We start from the raw sequence: 18,203 nt of genomic DNA, 5'->3' as shown, positions 1-18,203 counted from the left end.
GCAGTGCCCAATTCAGACTCTGTGCAATCCTAGACCAAATAGCCCCTATGAGGACAATAACAAAATTGTCAAAACTAAGTTCAAATATTATCTTCAGTAAAACAAACAGATTTGCAATAAGGTCTGCAGTTTCTAATGGAGGACAAAGAGGATGCAGAGGGATATAGAATGTGGATGTTAATGGGATAAGAAAAGAATATACAGAAGTTCTAGATAATATAAAGGGTGAGAGTGTAACCAAAAGAAATTGGATGTTAGCATGCAGAAAAGGGAGAAAGAGACTCTGAGGCAACAGGTAAACGAAAGGAAAAGAGAGCAAGAAAAGTAAAGAAATAAAAACTTAAAATTTTTCAATAAGGAGAAAAGAGAAAATCTACAGTATAACAGTCATATAGTAATGAAACCTCCCAGAGTTCAGTAGCCTGATGCATGAGAGGTACCTGACATTGAGCTTCAAGTCTGCAGCATGTGTATCAGGATGGAATTTGCCCCACTTAAGGATCAGAGGTACAGCTTCCAGGATTATACAAGATGGCTGCTCTGTCTTCGAAATGTGTTGGCAAATGGGGAGCTGCAGCTCAGGGTGTGGCCATGGTCAGCAGGAGGTCCTGGAGGCAGGATGCAGTTGGTCAGGCAGGGGTCCTGGAGGTCCGGTGTGTTTGGTGTGGTTGTGGGATCCTGGAGGCCAGGTGAAATCAGTCAGTCTGGGGTCCCGGTGATAGGGCGCAGTCAGTTGGTTTGGGGGTCCTGGTGGCAGGGAGCAGTCAGTCGATGTGAGGGTCCCAGAGGCAGGGAGTGTCGGTCGAGCTAAGGCCTCCTGGAGATGGGGCTCAGTCAGTCTGGCCAGGGGTCCTATGGGGCCTGGCTGTTGTCTCAAAATGGCAGCAGCCACGTGTAATCAAACCTGCAGGTACTGTCACAGTGAACTTCCAGGCAACAGCAGGCAGCTGGCGCTCCACTGGTGGTCAGCGATCAGTTTGCTGACTGTTGTCGGACGATCGGGAGATGAACCTCGTGCGGTGGTGATGGATAGATGTAAGGCAGGTGATGGACAGGCGAGAGGCAGGCAAATGGCAGATGATAGGCCCCTGACAGTGAGCAATCTGCACTCAAAAAAGGCGTCGATATGCTGGCAGACTGCAGGTGGTCACAGCAGACAAATGGGGTAAACAGCAGGGGATCAATAAGCAGCAAAAACTGCCTTACCAAGAAACAGATATCCTCTGCTTGAAACCGGAGTTACGTAGGGACAAGGAAGGCAGACTCCCTCTAGTCCCCCATCTTGGATCCCCTCCCTTTCGTTTTTTGAATATTAAGACAAGCTGCTTTTCTGTTTATCAGATTCCCTCATATTAGAGGCATGCCTGGGCTGTCTAATGATCTGTTGACCACTGAAAAAGTTGGGAACTAAATAGCACCATTGAGCACAGAGGAAGTTGAACACTATGTTTCACTGTTGTGTACTCCGTCACTTCATTTGAGAACCCCTGATAATAGCGTCTTTAGGTCTTTCTTCTCAGACTGGTCAGAATACTCACAGATAATTCTTCAAGTCTGCTGTCTGCAAGGGAAGCAGTCTGACTGCTGAGGTTGGTGCTGGGGAAAGGGAAAGGGGAGTCCAAGTCAGCATACATCTGTTTCTTATTTTTCCTGTTTCCAATATGGGTCCCCTATCTTTGTTTATGCCCAGTGTTCCTCATTCTAGAGAACGTTTTACCATTTGCAGAAAAAAGAATCTTCATCTTCTGCCAAGGAAAGGAAGAAATAACCATTCAACTTCACTGAAATGGAGAGAAAATCTGGGGCTCCAGTTAGATCACACCAAACATGGAACTATAGTCATTTGGTATTATTTCATGGATTCAGGGATTCACTTGCCTGAGGTTGGTCATTCATCTGGGATTGGAATAGCTGGGGTTGCAAGGTGACACTCTCTCTCTCTCTCTCTCTCTCTCATCTTTCAATGTGGTCTTGTTACACGGTGGCCACAGTGCAGCTGGACTTCTCCATAGGGACTAAAGACTTCCAGAGTGAGTGTCCCAAGAAAACAAGCATAAACTGCATGATGTTTTTTAGTCTAATCTTCAAAGTCATCATCATTTCCATGGTTCTATTCATTTCTGCATCGTATTCACTGATCTGTAAAGGCCCACTTATGGCTGGGGGCGTGGCTTAGTGGGGGAGCACTTGCCTAACAAGAACAAGGTCCTGGATTCTAACCCCACATCACCAACTTAATACAACCACCATAATAGTCCACATAGTTTTGAGAGGCAGGAACCTAAACTCCACCTCTTGAGGGGAAGTATGTCACAGAGTCTGCTGACTGGTTTAAATCTCAGCATAGACACTTAATCAGAGCTTCTTGATTTAGGCTCTTTTCCCTTGCCACCATACCACTCTGCTGCATGGGAGATACTTAAGACTATTAATTCTTATTTTTATTTTTAATTTTTTAATATTTTTAAATTCTTTCTAATTAGTTATACATGACAGTAGAATGCATTTTGACACATCCTACATAAATGGAGTATACTTCCTCATTCTTCTGGTTGTACAGGATGTAGAATCACACTGGTTGTGTAGTCACATATGCACAAAGGATAATGATGTCTGATTCATTCTGCTATCATTCCTAACCCCAACCCCTACCCTCCCTTCACTTCCCTCTGCGTAATCCAAAGTACCCTAGCTCCCTGACTCCCTTATTGTGAATTAGCATCCACTTAATAAGAGAAAACATTCAGCCTTTGGTTTTGGGGGATTGGTTTATTTCACTTAGCATGATATTCTCCAACTCCATCCATTTACCTGAAAACACCTTAATTTTATTCTTCTTTAAGGCTGAGTAATATTCCATTGTGTGTGTATACTATAGTTCTTTATCCATTCATCTTTTGAAGCACATCTAGGTTGGTTCCACAATCTAGCTAATGTGAATTGAGCTGCTATAAACATTGATGTGGCTGTGTCACTGTAATATGCTGATTTTAAGTCCTATGGGTATGTTCTGAGGAGTAGGATAACTGGGTCAAATGGTGGTTCCATTCCAAGTTTTCTAAGGAATCTCCATACTGCTTTCCAGAGTGGTCACACCAATTTGCAGTCCCACCAGCAGTGTATGAGTGTACCTTTTTCCCCACAACCTCACCAACATTTATTGTTACTTGTATTCTTGATAATTGCCTAGTTATATATGACAGTAGGATATATTTTGACATATTACGCATACATAGAGTATACATTCGCATTTTTGTGGTTGTATATGATGTGGAGTTTCACTGGTCATGTATTCATATAAGAACATAGAAAGTTATGTCTGATTTAGTCTTCTGTCCTTCCTATTCCCATGCCCCTTCCCTTCCCTTCATTTCCCTGTGTCTAATCCACTAAATTTCTACTCCTCCCCATCCCCTGCTCCCTGCCCCCCATTTATTGTAATTTAGCATCTGCATATCAGAGAAAACATTCTGCCTTTGGTGTTTTGAGATTGGCTTATTTCACTTAGCATGATAGTCTCCAGTTCCATTCATTTACTGGCAAATGCCATAATTTCATTCTTCTTTATGGCTGACTAATATTCCATTGTGTATATATAGCACATTTTCTTTATCCATTCATCTGTTGAAGGGCACCTAGATTGGTTCCGTAGTTTAGCTATTGTGAATTGAGCTGCTATAAACATTGATTTGGCTTCATCACTGTAGTAGGCTGATTTTAAGTCCTTTGTGTATATGCTGAGGAGTGGGATAACTGAGTCAAATGGTGGTTCCATTCCAGTTTTCTAAGGAATCTCTATACTGCTTTCCAGAATGGTTGGACCAATTTGCAGTCCCACCAGAAATGTATAAATTAGTCTTTTCCCCAACATCCTCATCAACATTTATTGTTACTTGTATTCTTGATAATTGCCACTCTGACTGGAATGAGATGAAATCCCAATATAGTTTTGATTTGCATTTCTCTAATTGCTAGAGATCTTGGACATTTGTTCATATATTTGTTGTCTGTTCATATTCCTTATTCTGTGACATCTCTGTTCAGTTTCTTTACCCATTTATTGATTGGGTTATTTGTTTTTCTGGTGTTAAGTTCTTTATATATCCTGGAGATTAATGCTTTATGTGAGGTAGATGTGGCAAAGATTTTCTCCCATTTTGTAGGCTCTCTGTTCATGTTGTTTCCTTTGCTGAGAAGGAGCTTTTTAGCTTGATATCATCTAATTTATTAATTCTTGATTTCACTTCTTGTGTTTTTGAAGTCTTGTTGAGGAATTCGGTTCCTAAGCCTATATGCTGGAGATTTGGGCCTACTTTTACTTCTAGTAGGTGCAGGGTCTCTCCACCAATAATTTTTTTAAAACATATTTTTAGCTTTCAATGGATTATTTTATTTTATTTATTTACATGTGGTGCTGAGAATCAAACCCAGGGCCTCACACATGCCAGGAAGTGCTCTACCACTGAGCCACAACTCCAGCCCCGCCATTAATTCTTGAGTCTTTGTTCCATGACTTTATTGCTGGTTTCTTTTCTTCTTTTTCTGTTCTACTTTTAGTCTTGAAACTTTAAAAAAAAAATTTCCTATAATTTTCACAAGGTTTCTAGATAAAGTAAATTAGATGGTTTTTATTCAGATGTTCTCGACTTGCCATAGTTGTTCACTGTGGAGCTCTCAGACTTTCTCAAATGCTCATGACAACGCTGGTAAATTTAACACCTACTGTGGTTATGTAGCTGCCTGAAAACTATGCTGTATCATTTCTACCCTAGGCACCACTGTTGGTCTCAAGCATCTCTGAGATTCAGAATCGAGTACTAGAAGAGGTTCACAATCTGAATTTTGTAAAGGACAACAGTGCCACCTTTATTGAGAGGAAACTTAGTTTTGAAAAGAAGAAGCCTGTGCAGATTCTGGTGAGTTTAGCAGCACTTGTGACTACAATAAACATCACTACTTTGCTTTGTCCAAATCATAGTATCATATTATTTTTCTTATCAATAATTTAATTTTAATATCCTATAATTTATTTATTATGTTTAAATTTCTTCTCTATTTCTACCCTGTATACTATAAGATCCATAAATCATGAATTTGTGTTTCTGCTTTGTATGTGGCATATCCTTAAAATGCCTAAAATGATGCTTGACACAGGTAGGCACTCTGTAAATATTTGTTTACTAGTATTTTAGAGGTAAATCATGTAGCCCAACTCTTGCATTTTCAAGATAAGGCCCCAGGTTCCAGAGATTAAGTAGTTTTCTCAAAGTCACTTAATGCTGGAGTTTGGAAGGCATCTATGACTTCTTACTTCTACTGAATTTACTGCTATTTTCCAGAAGAAGACAAGCAAATATACAATTTATTAAATGAAATGTTATTTATCAAGTACTTAATATAGCAAGAATTAAACTGTTGTTCAGAAACACCAAAGAGTTAAAATGTTGTCCAAGAGGGATTAGAACCTCTGCCTCCTTAGTTTCAAATGAAGTTTCTTTCTTTACTACAACACTGCCCTCATGTGCTTATTAAAGATGTTTTCACTGAATAACTCTGCTGAGCACTCTACAATAGGAGCCTGATCTAAGACTTCACCTTGAAATAAGCCCCAATCAGTATATGATTTTAAAAAAATCTATAGAGAAAAATGTTACCAATTCAATGAGGATTTTAGTATACGTCCATGTAAAACAAATCTTCTCCTTACTTTTCCCAGCCAGAAGTGCCACGTCAAACTGACACTCATCGCTCCAAACTTCTATCCACATACAGTGCAGAGGAACTTTACCAAGCTAAGCGCAAGTGCAATGCCACACAAGAGTATGACATCAACCTTCTGGAAGGAGAGTTGGTGGCTGTGATGGAACAGAAGGATCCGCTGGGGAGTACAAGCAGGTGGCTTGTTGACACAGGAAGTGAGTTTTTTTCCAGAATTACCACCCCTCTTCAGGTTGAGATTTTTTTTCCCAGTGGCCTTTGTGTGCTTCTCTGAGCACACATATTTTGGAACAGTATACACTTGACATTGAATTTTCTTTCTTTTTATTTCCTACCCAGTTGTAAAAGGATATGTGTATTCCTCCTTCCTAAAACCTTACAATCCAGCAAAAGTACAGAAGGCTGATGCTGAGAACAGGTTCTGTGATGATGATTTTGACAACATCAGCCTCTTTGTGTCTTCACGGCCAGCTAGCGACAGTGTCACAGGGACCCCAGAAGGCAGCATAAGTGATAGCAGCTCCTCTCTTAGTGGCACTTGTGGAAAGTTTGAAACAAATGGCACTGATGTTGACAGCTTTCAAGAGGTGGACGAACAGGTAAGAAATTGAACCTCAGTGAAAAAAACACTTGGCTGTTCAAAACATGAAAGAATCTCTAAATGCACACTATTTTACTATAAGACTTTGTAGGAAAGCACCCGCACTGACATCAAAAGTCCCAGCTCTATTAGTATGTACTCTCTGTGAACTGTTTTGCAAAGAATTTAATTCTGAGCCTCTTTCCTCAAATGAAACAAAGAGGACAATGATTCCTATATTGCAGAGTCGATGTTTTAGAGATAATGTGTATATGTAAAGTACCTAGGAAGAGTAGGCACTCAATAAAGAGTAGTTGTTGCTGTTACCACCCTGCTGCTGTGTACTTAGAGTGAAGATGTACTTTTTACACTCCTCCATTAGAGAAAAGCTGTTCAATCCTGAACAGATTGTGACCATTAATAGCATGTAGGAAATTGTTCCTGATTCCTCTAAAAGCAACATCTTCATTGAGCTATCTAGTAATTGGCCATTTTTAATCACTTTTATAATGTGATATACTACGTACGGATACTTTTAAGGGCTACCTGTCCCTCACTGCACTGGTGCAAAGGCTACTGGTATAATCCTGTCACACAATGGCATGTTAACCACAACGTAGGGCTCATTGTCCCGGCCCGCGGGACATCAATGGGGGACGGTGAACCTAAGAGATAAGGAATAAAAGGGACAAGAGACACAGGGAGTGACAGCAAGACAGGAATTCTGATCAAGCTGCAAATTTTTATTGTTCTCACGGGTATTTATGCTGAGGGAATGAGGGGTATGACGAGGTGCAGGCTGGTTGGCTGTGTTCTTCTATTGGGCTCCTGATAGGGTGCAAGTTCGCGCTGGCGGGAAGGTGAAGTCCCGGAAGAGAAGCAGGGACTGCACCATAGGCGCCATATTGTAGGAACTATCAGCCAGGAGTGGGGGAGGGGCACTGCTGCTTATTGTAAAGGTCAGAATGTTCTCAGAATGAGAACTTCTTGGTCCCTGACAGCTCATTTTTGCTTCCTCATAAAGTTTCAGTATATTTAACTATTAATTCCCAATTGGTAACCAACTAATTCTTATTTAACTTGGTTTTTTCTTTAGTGACACTTTATTAAGAAATTTATTTTGTATCGGGTTGATAAATTTTACTTGTGAAAAGGTAAAGTAGAAGAAATATATAAAGTAAAAGTAAAAGTCTTTATTGTCTTCTTACTCCTACTCTTCTGAGACAATATTTATATATAAACTTTCAGGTATATTCCATGCATATACAAATACATATATTTATACAAGTAAGAAACATATGTGCGTTAAATAAATTTTTCTACTTAACAATATATCATAGACTAAACTGTACCTAAATAGCTAATTTATTCCTTAAAGAATTCTCCATAGTATTTTATTTTATAGAAATAAGTCACATATATGGAACCCCTAGCCTAATAAAAAATACTTAGAACCTTTTAGGAAAGAGTTCAGGAAAATTTTTGTTCATCTATTTTTGTGCTCTTTTATGAACATATCTATGAGGAAAATCCCTAAAAATATAGGAGGGTCAAAGGATATACATAATGCCTTGGAGACATTGCCATATTGCCCTCCAAAAATATTTTATGATTTATGTTTATTCCATTAACAGTGTATTGATTTCTGTTCAATTCATGACTTTTTCCCTAACATAGCTTTAAGGTCTTATTTATATTCCATATGGAATTCATTAATTTTAACTGTAAACTTCAATGACTTTTAGTATATTTACAGAATTGTGTAACCATTACATTAATCCAATTTAAGAACATTTCTTTCATTCTCAGAGATCCTTTGTACTTACTTGCATTCGATGCTCTTTACCCATCTCCAGCTTCAAGAAACCACTATTTCCTATCTCCACAGATTTGCCTTTTCTGTATATTTCATATAAATGGCATTATGCAATCTGTGGTGTTTACAACTGGCATTTTTCATTTATTATAATGTTTTTGAGATTAATCTATGTTATAGTATGAATACATATTTTATTCTTTTTAATTGCCTAATAGTTTTCTATTCCATGGATATAGTATGTTTTAACCATTCACCAGTTGATGAACATTAGGGCAATTTCTAGTTAGGGGCTGTTTTAATTAGCTTTTTTGCTGCTGTGACCAAAAGACCTGACAAGAGCAATTTTAGAGGATTAAAAGTTTATCTGGGGACTCAAGGTTTCAGACGTCTCAGTCCATGAGTGGCAGACTCTATACCTCAGGGCTGAAGGTGAGGCCAAACATCATGGCATAAGAATGTGGTGGAGGAAAGCATCTGAGAATATGGCACCAAGAAGTACAGAGAGAGAGAGAGAGAGAGAGAGAGAGAGAGAGAGAGAGAGAGAGAGGTCAACAAGGAAAAAATATACACCCCAAAGGCACACTCCAGGGACCCACCTCCTCCAGCCACACCCTACTTGCCTACAGTTACCATTCAGTTAATCCCTATAGAGGATTAATGCACTGAATAGGTTAAGGCTCTAATAACCCAATCATTTCACCTCTAAACTTTCTTGCATTTGTCTCAACATGTGCTTTTGGGGGACTCTGCATATCTAAACCATAGCCCAACCCATACTGGTCAAAGCTGAGTGTAATAGGAAACACTTATTCAACATTTATTGTAGGCTCTTTTATCTTCAGAACCTTATTAGGTACAATGATGGGATATAGGATTACTGGTATCTTCCCTCAAAGATAAAATGACTTATCTCAAACTGAAGGCATTCCCTCTCAAAGGGGAACTCATCCCAATGAATTTACTATATGGAGAAGAGAAGGAATATTTCCCTATTTCTTAACTTCAGTCAATAGAAGCACACAAGCCAGTGGTTTTCAGACTCCTCTCATAATGAGACTACTCATCATCCCTTGGAAACAGAAAGGATGATATTATCTTCACAATCCTTGTCAGAAGGCTAAAGTTTCCATTCCAGTGGCTCTTAGAAAGTATGAAAAGAAATGGTTCACCCTTATGTTTATGGTGTGACCGTCTTAAGAAAATAACACATCTTAGAGTTCTCAATAAGGTGATTGAAAAATAAGAGTAAATTGTATCATTTTTGAGAACAATGAGAATACATTATGTAATATCTCATACTTGAGGTACCCTAAAAGCAACTTCCTGTGGTTTTTAGGTTTTGATTCATGTTTGTTTTTTAATCAGGAACATCAGCTGCAACCTAACTTGGCTTAATTGTATACTCCTTTGAGTCTCCACTTCTTTCCACTATTCTTTACAACTGTGGAAATACTTCTTTTGCAAAAGCATGTTGCTAAAGGATGTTGTAAGCTGTAATCTAGTCTTTTTGATTGTTCTAGTGGTTCTTGGCAAGGACAGGTGGATGGGTCTCTACCTGATATTCATGGTGCGTCTATGCAGTCGTAAAAAAACCATTCAGATACAGGTGATTTCAGACTTATTTAGGCTACAGTGGCTCTGTGATTTTTATACTGCAGCTCAGTTTTTTTAACCTAGACTTCAAGAACCTAAGAAGTGTATGAATGTGATTGGGTTGCACGAATCTCCTCAAATATGTTAAAAAATCTGTTTGTTTATATATATACACATTTGTGGTATAAGAATTCCATGGGTTTCAACAGGTTTTCAAGGGAAAAAAAATTTTTATTGTAAATAATTGGGGTACAACTTGTTTTTCTGTACATGAAATAGAGGCATACCATTTGTGTAATCATACATTTACATAGGGTAAGGGTGTTTGATTCATTCTGTTATTTTTTTTCCCAAAGGAAATTTTTAATTTAAAAGATTATAAATCACTGCTCTAGAGGTTTAATTTGATTATTCATTCTCCTTCTCAAGCAAGAAGAGAGACTGTTGTGTAAAGAGACCCAACACTTTCTAGGTTGGTTCTGGATCAGGAATCTTATGGGAAGGGCAAAAGTGTTATTTACTGTTTTTAATGGGACACTGACCTTAATGAAAGTGCTTAATTGAGGACATTCTGTTGTGTAATCAAGAAGTATGATTACCTTGCTTTTGGGGAACTCAGAACCAATCCACTCAGGGTCCTGCATACTCATCCCTGGGTATTTTAGAAGTGCCCCTAAGTTATGGTTCAGAGCCTTTGTTGAATAATGGGGATGAGCTAATGGGTATTCACAACCTGACAGTATTGATTTACACAAAGGAACTTAATTTTTATCCTCATTATATTTGCTGTATCAACAAATATAACCAAAGCAGTCAAACAAATATGCCTACCTCTTCTAATGTATTCTCTTCCTTTGTCCATCAAATAGTAATGGCATAGTATGAATTAATGTTCTTATGTTGCATAAAAATCACTGCCAACTTAGTGACTTAAACAATACAAATGTATTATTTCAGTATCTGTGTTCAAGAGTCCAAGCTTGGCTTAGTTGGATGCCTTGCACAGAATCTCACAGATCTAGGCATTGCATGGGCTGTGTCTTTTTCTGAAATTTGAAATTCTCTACTAAGCTCATGGTTGTTGACAAAGTTGTTTCTTGCTCCAGCAGGACTGAGCTATTTATTTTCTTGCTGGAAATCAGACAGGGACAACTTTAAGCAACTAAGGGCTGCTCTCAGATCTTTGCCATGTAGCTGTCCTATAGGCAGTTTACATGGTTGGTTGTTTCTTCATGGTCAGTTGGTGAGCATCTCTTTGGCTTCAAATCTTTTCCTTCTGAGACCTAAATGCTCTTTAAAGGTCTCTTCTGATAAGGTCAGGCCCACCTAGAATAATCTCCCTTTTGACTAATTCAATCAATTTTTTAGGAATCTTATTAGGCACCTCGGTAAAATGTCCTGTTATATGTAACCTAACAGGAGTGAAATCCCATCACAATAACAAGTCCCACTTATAATCAAAGGAAGGGGATTATATAGGACATGTATAACCGGGGTGGGAAATCTTGGGGTCTGTCCTCAAATCTTGGGGCCTACCACATATAAGCGCCTTGTTTGGTCAGTATGTTGTCCTTGGCAATTTGTAAAGAGAATCTGGCTTAATAATGATGGAAACCTAGTTTTAGAGGGCAGATCAATATGCAAGAATCAGTGCTCTTTTCTTTTCTATATAAATATTATCGAAAGCACTTTTTTTTAAACTGGAAAGGAAGATTAAAATACGAATTTTGTTGCTAATTGGAGAACGGGGATAAAATAAATAAAATGAGATTCAGTGGAGACAGGTAATGTGACTTACCACAGGAGAAAAAGTTAAAGGCACAAATATATAGAATAAGGGAATGCTGTACTAGCAATGGTACCATAGGGAAAGATGTGATGGTTATAAACAGTGGGTAATAAATTGGGTATGAGTCAATAATACAGAATGTTATTTTTTTTGAAACAGTAAATACTGTGGAGAACTGGGTTTTACTCAGACTATTATAAATAAAATAAGCCAGAGTGTTTCTGAGTGAAAAGAAGCTACCAATAAAAGATATTTTAGTAAATGCCAAGGAAAAATAAAAGAGAATTAGATTACAATGGTTACAAATTAATAATGTTTTAATGAATCTGAACCAAAGCATATAAACATTTAAAGTTAGAAAAATATAGACAATTAAAATATTGAAAATAATGAGAAATCTTTCAGCTCCTAAATGCATTTCAGGTGGAAAACTTCTAATTTGTAGTCTGACATTAAAGAAAATAATAAAAAAGATTAAACTAAGAGACAGACTTTAAAAAGATGGTTGTAAAGACTTATTTCCATTTTGATTATATATGCCTCCATTTAATATAAATTGTATAAAAACTGGAAAAAGTTCAACCTAAATAAATTTGGACCATGATCATCTAAAGTATTGAAAGCACATGTTATAATTTTATAGTTTAAATTTATGATTTTGTGAGAATCTGTATTTAATGTTTAAAATATAAACTATAATTTCATATTCAATATCTAGGTAGAAGATTTTATATTCCCCTTGAGAGAATTTGTGCCAAAGTGAAAGACTACCACAAATATTTAGAAATGGTATTTTAGGAGATAATCCATTTTGCTGAAAAATCTATTGCCTTATTGGTAAAGAATATACAGTATTTCTAAAAACTGCAGTAGATGGTTAGCAACTATTCATGTAGGCTCTTGCACATTATTTTCAGGGGCTGTATTACATTACATCACATTCCTAAATGCTTTTGCAAACCAAATCCTCCACTTGGCTTTTGTGGATCTGTTTAGTATTTTCACTTTCCAAACAACAAAAGCGGTAGTATCAAAACATTAGAGACTCGAGTTCCTTTCCAGAAGAATACACTCTGAATATGCTTGTTAGAACAAGAGTATGGTTAAAGTATTATGAAACATGGACCAAAAGTAGGATTTGGAGTTAGAAGATATGGGACCTAGCAGCACTCATTAGTTCTATAATTAAAAGTATGTTTCTTCTCCAAGTCTCAATTCAGCATTGAGGATAAAGCACGAGTGAGGATAAAGCACAGGGATGTGTAAACTGCCAAAAGCTCTATAAAAGGTTTTTATTATTGATAATGCTCCATTGGTAAATTTATTTTTCCGTCTTTACTTTTGTTATAAAATAATCTACATCCAAAAACAAGTTCTGTTTTTATCTTGTATCATACAAGACAATCTGCTGTATGATAGCTAAGTGTTTCAGCATAACTAACGTCAAATCAACAAATATTTGAATTCCTACTGTGTACCATGATGTGGTTAGTGGAGTCAAGTTTAAATGTGTACCTTAGTCCATTTAGGCTACTATAACAAAATACCATAAACTGGGTGGCTTATAAATGAGAGAAATTTCTCACAATTGTGGAGGCTGGAAGCCTTAGATCAATGCACTGGCATTTTTACAGTCTTGTGAGGACTAATATCCTGGTATATAGATGCCTTCTTGTGAGATTCTCACCTGGTGGAATGGATAAATGGTTTCTCCTGGGGCTCTTTTATAAAGGAATTAATCCTATTCTTGAGGGCTCTGGCCTCATGACCTAATCACCCCCCAAAAGTCCCATATATCATCACCTTGAGGGTTAGGATTTCAATACACAAATTTTAGGAGGAAGAAAATATTCAGACAATAGCAATATGGTTCTTCTCGAGCAGCAGCCTGCAATAGTTGCTAAGACAATAAAGCAAGCAACAGAATCAGAATTTAATCAAAAGTTAAATAACCATTCAAGATTTAAATAGAACCTAACTTACAGCATAGTCCCAGCCCATTACACTCCCAGTCTCTTCCTTGCTCAGTGACATCACCTTATTTCTCATCATTCCCATTATCAATTGGCCCTGTATTTTGAAAGTTAATCTGATTGCCTTCCTTCCTATATTATTTTCATATATTTATCTCTGAATATGACATATGACATATTTATCCCTTTTTCAACTTTGTCATTTATGTAGTTAGTTCTTTTGAAATCCAGTTCACAAGTAGTTAATATATCACCTATGTGTGGTTTTGTTATTGGTGGTGGTGCTGTGGGTCTTTTTTTTTTGTTTTGCTTTGTTGACATTATTTTTTAGCTGAGTTCTAATAGGGTTTCTGATAAAATAATATCTGGCACTTGGTAGGTACTTCATAATTTTTGATTAAACAAATGAGTATATAAATATTAGTCAATGGATTAATTTTATACATAACATTTTTCATCAGTTATGATTTCACTGGAAGCTCTGTTTTAGAGCTTCCTGTTTAATAATTCTGAAGTGTTCTTTTGAGATTAGAGACAAATTCCTTTAATTGAAATATGGTTTGTTCTTCTAAGTCACTTAAAGTATTTTAAACTTGTAAATTTCATACAATATCATTATAAAATTCTGGAAAATAAACAAAGGAACAAAGAGATAACAATAAGAATTATTTATCATTTCCACCAATCAAAGAAATTGGCAATTTTAAACATGTATTGTTTACTTAATTTTATACATATTCCTTTGCTCACTATTTCATTATAAGCATTTTGTTATTGGTGTTTAATAACACTAATTTTCTCAAAATGAGAAAACTTTCTCAGTATGAGAGTCTAGAATTGAACTTTACTTCCTTGTGCTAAGAAACCTTTAGCCCATTCCCACATCCCTGTCTTTTCACCTTACATATAGGTATTATAGTAACATTATTGTGTAAAATTATTTGCCAGTTTGTTTCTGTTGAAGAGATTCTTAGAGATATTATTGATTCAAAAGGAATTAACATTAAAATATTTTAACAGAAACTGCCCACTTGCCTTCAAGTATGGACAATTTAAACTTCTTCTAACAGAGTAAGAATGCCTATTTCACTCCATTCTCATTTGGGTCATATTTTAGCAAAATTAATCCAACAGAAAAAGCTAGGCAGTGACTGAAAAAATAAGAAAACTTTAACATTGCTTCGAAAATTTTGAGAACTTTTATTATGTTTCTCTAAATTTTGGTTTTGGTTCTAATAATGTCATTTGCTTCATTGTCTAGATTTTCTATGCAGTTCATGCTTTTCAAGCACGGAGTGACCATGAGCTCAGCCTTCAAGAGTACCAAAGAGTCCACATACTTAGGTTTTGTGATCTAAGTGGAAATAAAGAGTGGTGGTTAGCTGAAACTCAAGGACAGAAAGGATATGTGCCAGCTAACTACCTTGGGAAGATGACTTATGCTTAAGGAAGTAAGCCTTTGACCTTCATTTCCTGGCAAGTTGGTGATTGACTACCTCATAAAACTGACATTCTGAAACTTTGGACCAGAAAGCAAGAAAGCTTCAAATTCATGAACTGATACTGTACCATGTTTTAAAAGGAAGACTGTACCTCCTAACAGGATTATTTCATGAATATGTTATAAATACATGTTGAAGGAAACACTAAGCCAACAGAACAGCAAAGCAAATAGCCCAAGCTCCAATTATAAACTACTTAAAGGTAGAGATCTTTTGAAAGAATAAATGTTGTTCTTTTATCATCATGAAAGACTGGGTCTAAGAATAAGGTTTTTCAATCTACTGTAATTTTTTTTACTGTTATGTATTTTGCTACAAACATGTTTTTTGTTTTTCATATTATTCACTTGCACATATATATGTTTATATAAATACATACATATAGCATATATATTATGCAATTTAGGCAAGCAATACTTTTTTGTGTATGTGTGTGGTACTGGGGATTGAACCCAGACCCTCAAGCATTCTATGCAAATACTCTACCACTAAGTTACATTACCAGTCCATGCAGTTACTACATATCTGTATAATACAGATTATACAAATATATGTCCAAATCATAGCATATACTACATACACATAATTAAATAAACAGTAAACTAGAAGTCTTTGATATAGAATCTTTCTCCAATATATGTTTTGAAACCTGAAAAATATATTAATATCTGATATTGAATGTATACTATATGGCACACATTGTTCTAAATGCTTTATATATAGTAACTTATTTAATACACATTAAGAGGAAACTATTGCCCAGAGAGGCAAAGTAATTTAGCCCAAGTAAGCAGTAGGGGCTGGGATTCAAACCTAGCAGTCTGGTTCTAAAGTTCAGGCCACTGACTACTACACTGTGCTTCTCCAGGAATGTATATATTTGTTATCTGCAAAGCACTTAGTGATGTGAATAATGTACACTGAGGAGGACCATTCTTCTCTCATGCCTGTATTTAGTATTTAAAAGTTTTTTTAAAATTAAGACTTATAAGGACTTCCATATTACCCTAGAGAAATGAACTATCTAGGCTTCTTATTTTTATTGTTTTGCTTAACCATCTTTGAAAGTATAGTGGTTTAAAACCTATCTTTCAAGATTTCTAATGACACTGATGTGGAAATATTTTTTGGATCACTCAGTCATTTGGATGATGAATGGGGAATGTGTGTTCCATGTTCTGGGCCAAGATGTAAATATTTTTAGTTGCCAATTTGTTCTTAGACAAGGCAGGCACTGAGGACAACTTTTGCTATGACACAATGTCCTAGGACACTGAACTTTGAGTATTGCTCAGAGAACTGTCCTCCAAGATTTCAGGCATATTTTGTCAAGACAGTTTATTGAACTAAAGATGATTCTTTGAATCAGAAAAGATTAAATTTGACTTTACTGATTTCCTGTAAATCCAAATTAAATTGGATTTTCATTGTCCATATAAAATGTGCTGATATGACATTAAATATTAAGATTTAATTGTTACTTTAAAAGATTTATTTGAACTGTATAATGTTACATATACTATTGAGGACTACATTAAGCAAACTGAAGAGCACTACTTTTCAGAGGCAGCTGACCTTAACATACACATACACACGGACATGTAAAACCACAGAAATTCATATTTTTACATGACAGAAACATTTGTATTTTAAGATATTTTTCCTAAAATCATTAACCTAAACATGGCTTTACAAATTGTTTTGGCTTAAAATATTTTATTCTTTTAAGTTGGGAACTAATAGAAGATACATAGATATACAGGGTCTTTTAATTATCCTCTGTATTCAACTTTAAAACATTAGTAAATTCCAGTTTTCCTAGGATAAAGGAAAGGAAATTCAAACTTGCTACTTGTGGAAACTATGCATATGCCCCAAAACCAAAATACTGGGGAAATTATGTATGTACTAGTCTTAATATTCCCCACAAAAATGAAGAATTGTATAAACAGCATAGATCTGAAATAATGACTAGATGTATATATGAGCAGTTTTGTCTACTGGAGTGGTTCTAGGAGTGATGCTTCATGGCTGACCTTTGAAGAATCCATAGCACCGTAATTATAGCTGCAGTTAGCTGCTGAGCAAGAGTTGTAATGAAGCTACCAACTGCAGTTCCACACTATCGTGGTGAACACATAATACAATGAATAGGCATTACAGAACTCATATAATACATGTATTTTGTAAGTAGTTTGACTAAAATTAAGTAAATTATAATTTTGAGATCAGACATTCTTTTATTGGACTCAAGAGAAGTAAACTCTTAAGAGACCTATGAGATGTGTAAATCTTCAAGAAGTTTAAAAGATTAAACTGTTGGCATCAGTATAATTAAGGCTACATGTGCTAATGTAATAATTTTGTTACATTCTTTTTGAAAATTAAATATTGTACAGGATGGATCTCTGAAATAGGTATTCTTTTTACCAAGAATGAAGGGGAAATTTTTGTAGCTATTTTTCTTCCTAAAACAAATAAACCAGTATATGCATATATTTTACCTAGTTTTTATTTTTAAATATAGATGCTCTAAACTAAGTCTATATAATATTTTTAAAAGCATAAAAAAAGTAACCCAAAATTACATGGATGCTGAAATTATGTGAAAAATTCACAAAGTCACCTTCTGAATATTCCTTATATTTCAAAGAAATATCTTTAAAATAAAGGTTGAGGAGTGCTGAAGACAGAGAATGCACATTTTTATCAGAGTAATGAAGTACTACATGACATACTTCCAGTGCTAGGATATCCCATATTAGTCTAATTATAATTTGTACTTTCAAGATGGATGTTAAGGGTGTAGTGGTACATGCCTATAATCCCAGTAGCTCAGGAGGCTGAGGCAGGAGGATTCTAAGTTCAAGGTCGAACTCTGCAATTTAGTGAGGCCCTAAGCAATTTAGTGAGACCCTGCCACAAAAAAAAAAAAAAAAAAAGGGCAGGGGGTCACTAGGGATATAACTCAGTCAGTGGTAAAGTACCACTGGATTAAATCTCAGTACCAATAAAAAGAAAAAGATTGATACTAAGTGCCTGCCTGTATTTGTGATAAACATAGTGTTTGGGTGATTTACAAAAATTAGTGTTTTCATAAGAGAAACATGGAATTAGAAACTCTTTACTTTTCTCATTAGTTTTTTGAATCAAAGCCATAAAAATAAAAGAATATCTTTATATTGTAAGATGTCCAAAAAATCTTACTTAAATCCTGTTTCTGAGTTCT

At 36.0% G+C, this 18,203-nt stretch overlaps 1 protein-coding gene across 1 annotated transcript in view; it reads left to right on the top strand.

Annotated features, from left to right (window-relative positions):
* Arhgef38 (Rho guanine nucleotide exchange factor 38) overlaps window positions 1–17,872 on the top strand; it is a 173,446-nt gene extending 155,574 nt beyond the window's left edge. Inside the window, exons 11-14 of the mRNA XM_047567348.1 lie at window positions 4,773–4,916; window positions 5,717–5,915; window positions 6,058–6,317; window positions 14,734–17,872. Of these exons, the coding sequence (XP_047423304.1) occupies window positions 4,773–4,916; window positions 5,717–5,915; window positions 6,058–6,317; window positions 14,734–14,919 (789 nt within the window). The 3' untranslated portion in view covers window positions 14,920–17,872. The remainder of the gene's footprint in view (window positions 1–4,772; window positions 4,917–5,716; window positions 5,916–6,057; window positions 6,318–14,733) is intronic.
* The last annotated feature ends 331 nt before the right edge of the window (window positions 17,873–18,203 follow it).

This window comes from Sciurus carolinensis, chromosome 10, assembly GCF_902686445.1.
Source record: "Sciurus carolinensis chromosome 10, mSciCar1.2, whole genome shotgun sequence".
In the NCBI taxonomy this organism is placed as follows: domain Eukaryota; kingdom Metazoa; phylum Chordata; class Mammalia; order Rodentia; family Sciuridae; genus Sciurus; species Sciurus carolinensis.
This window is presented reverse-complemented; position numbering and strand designations above follow the sequence as displayed.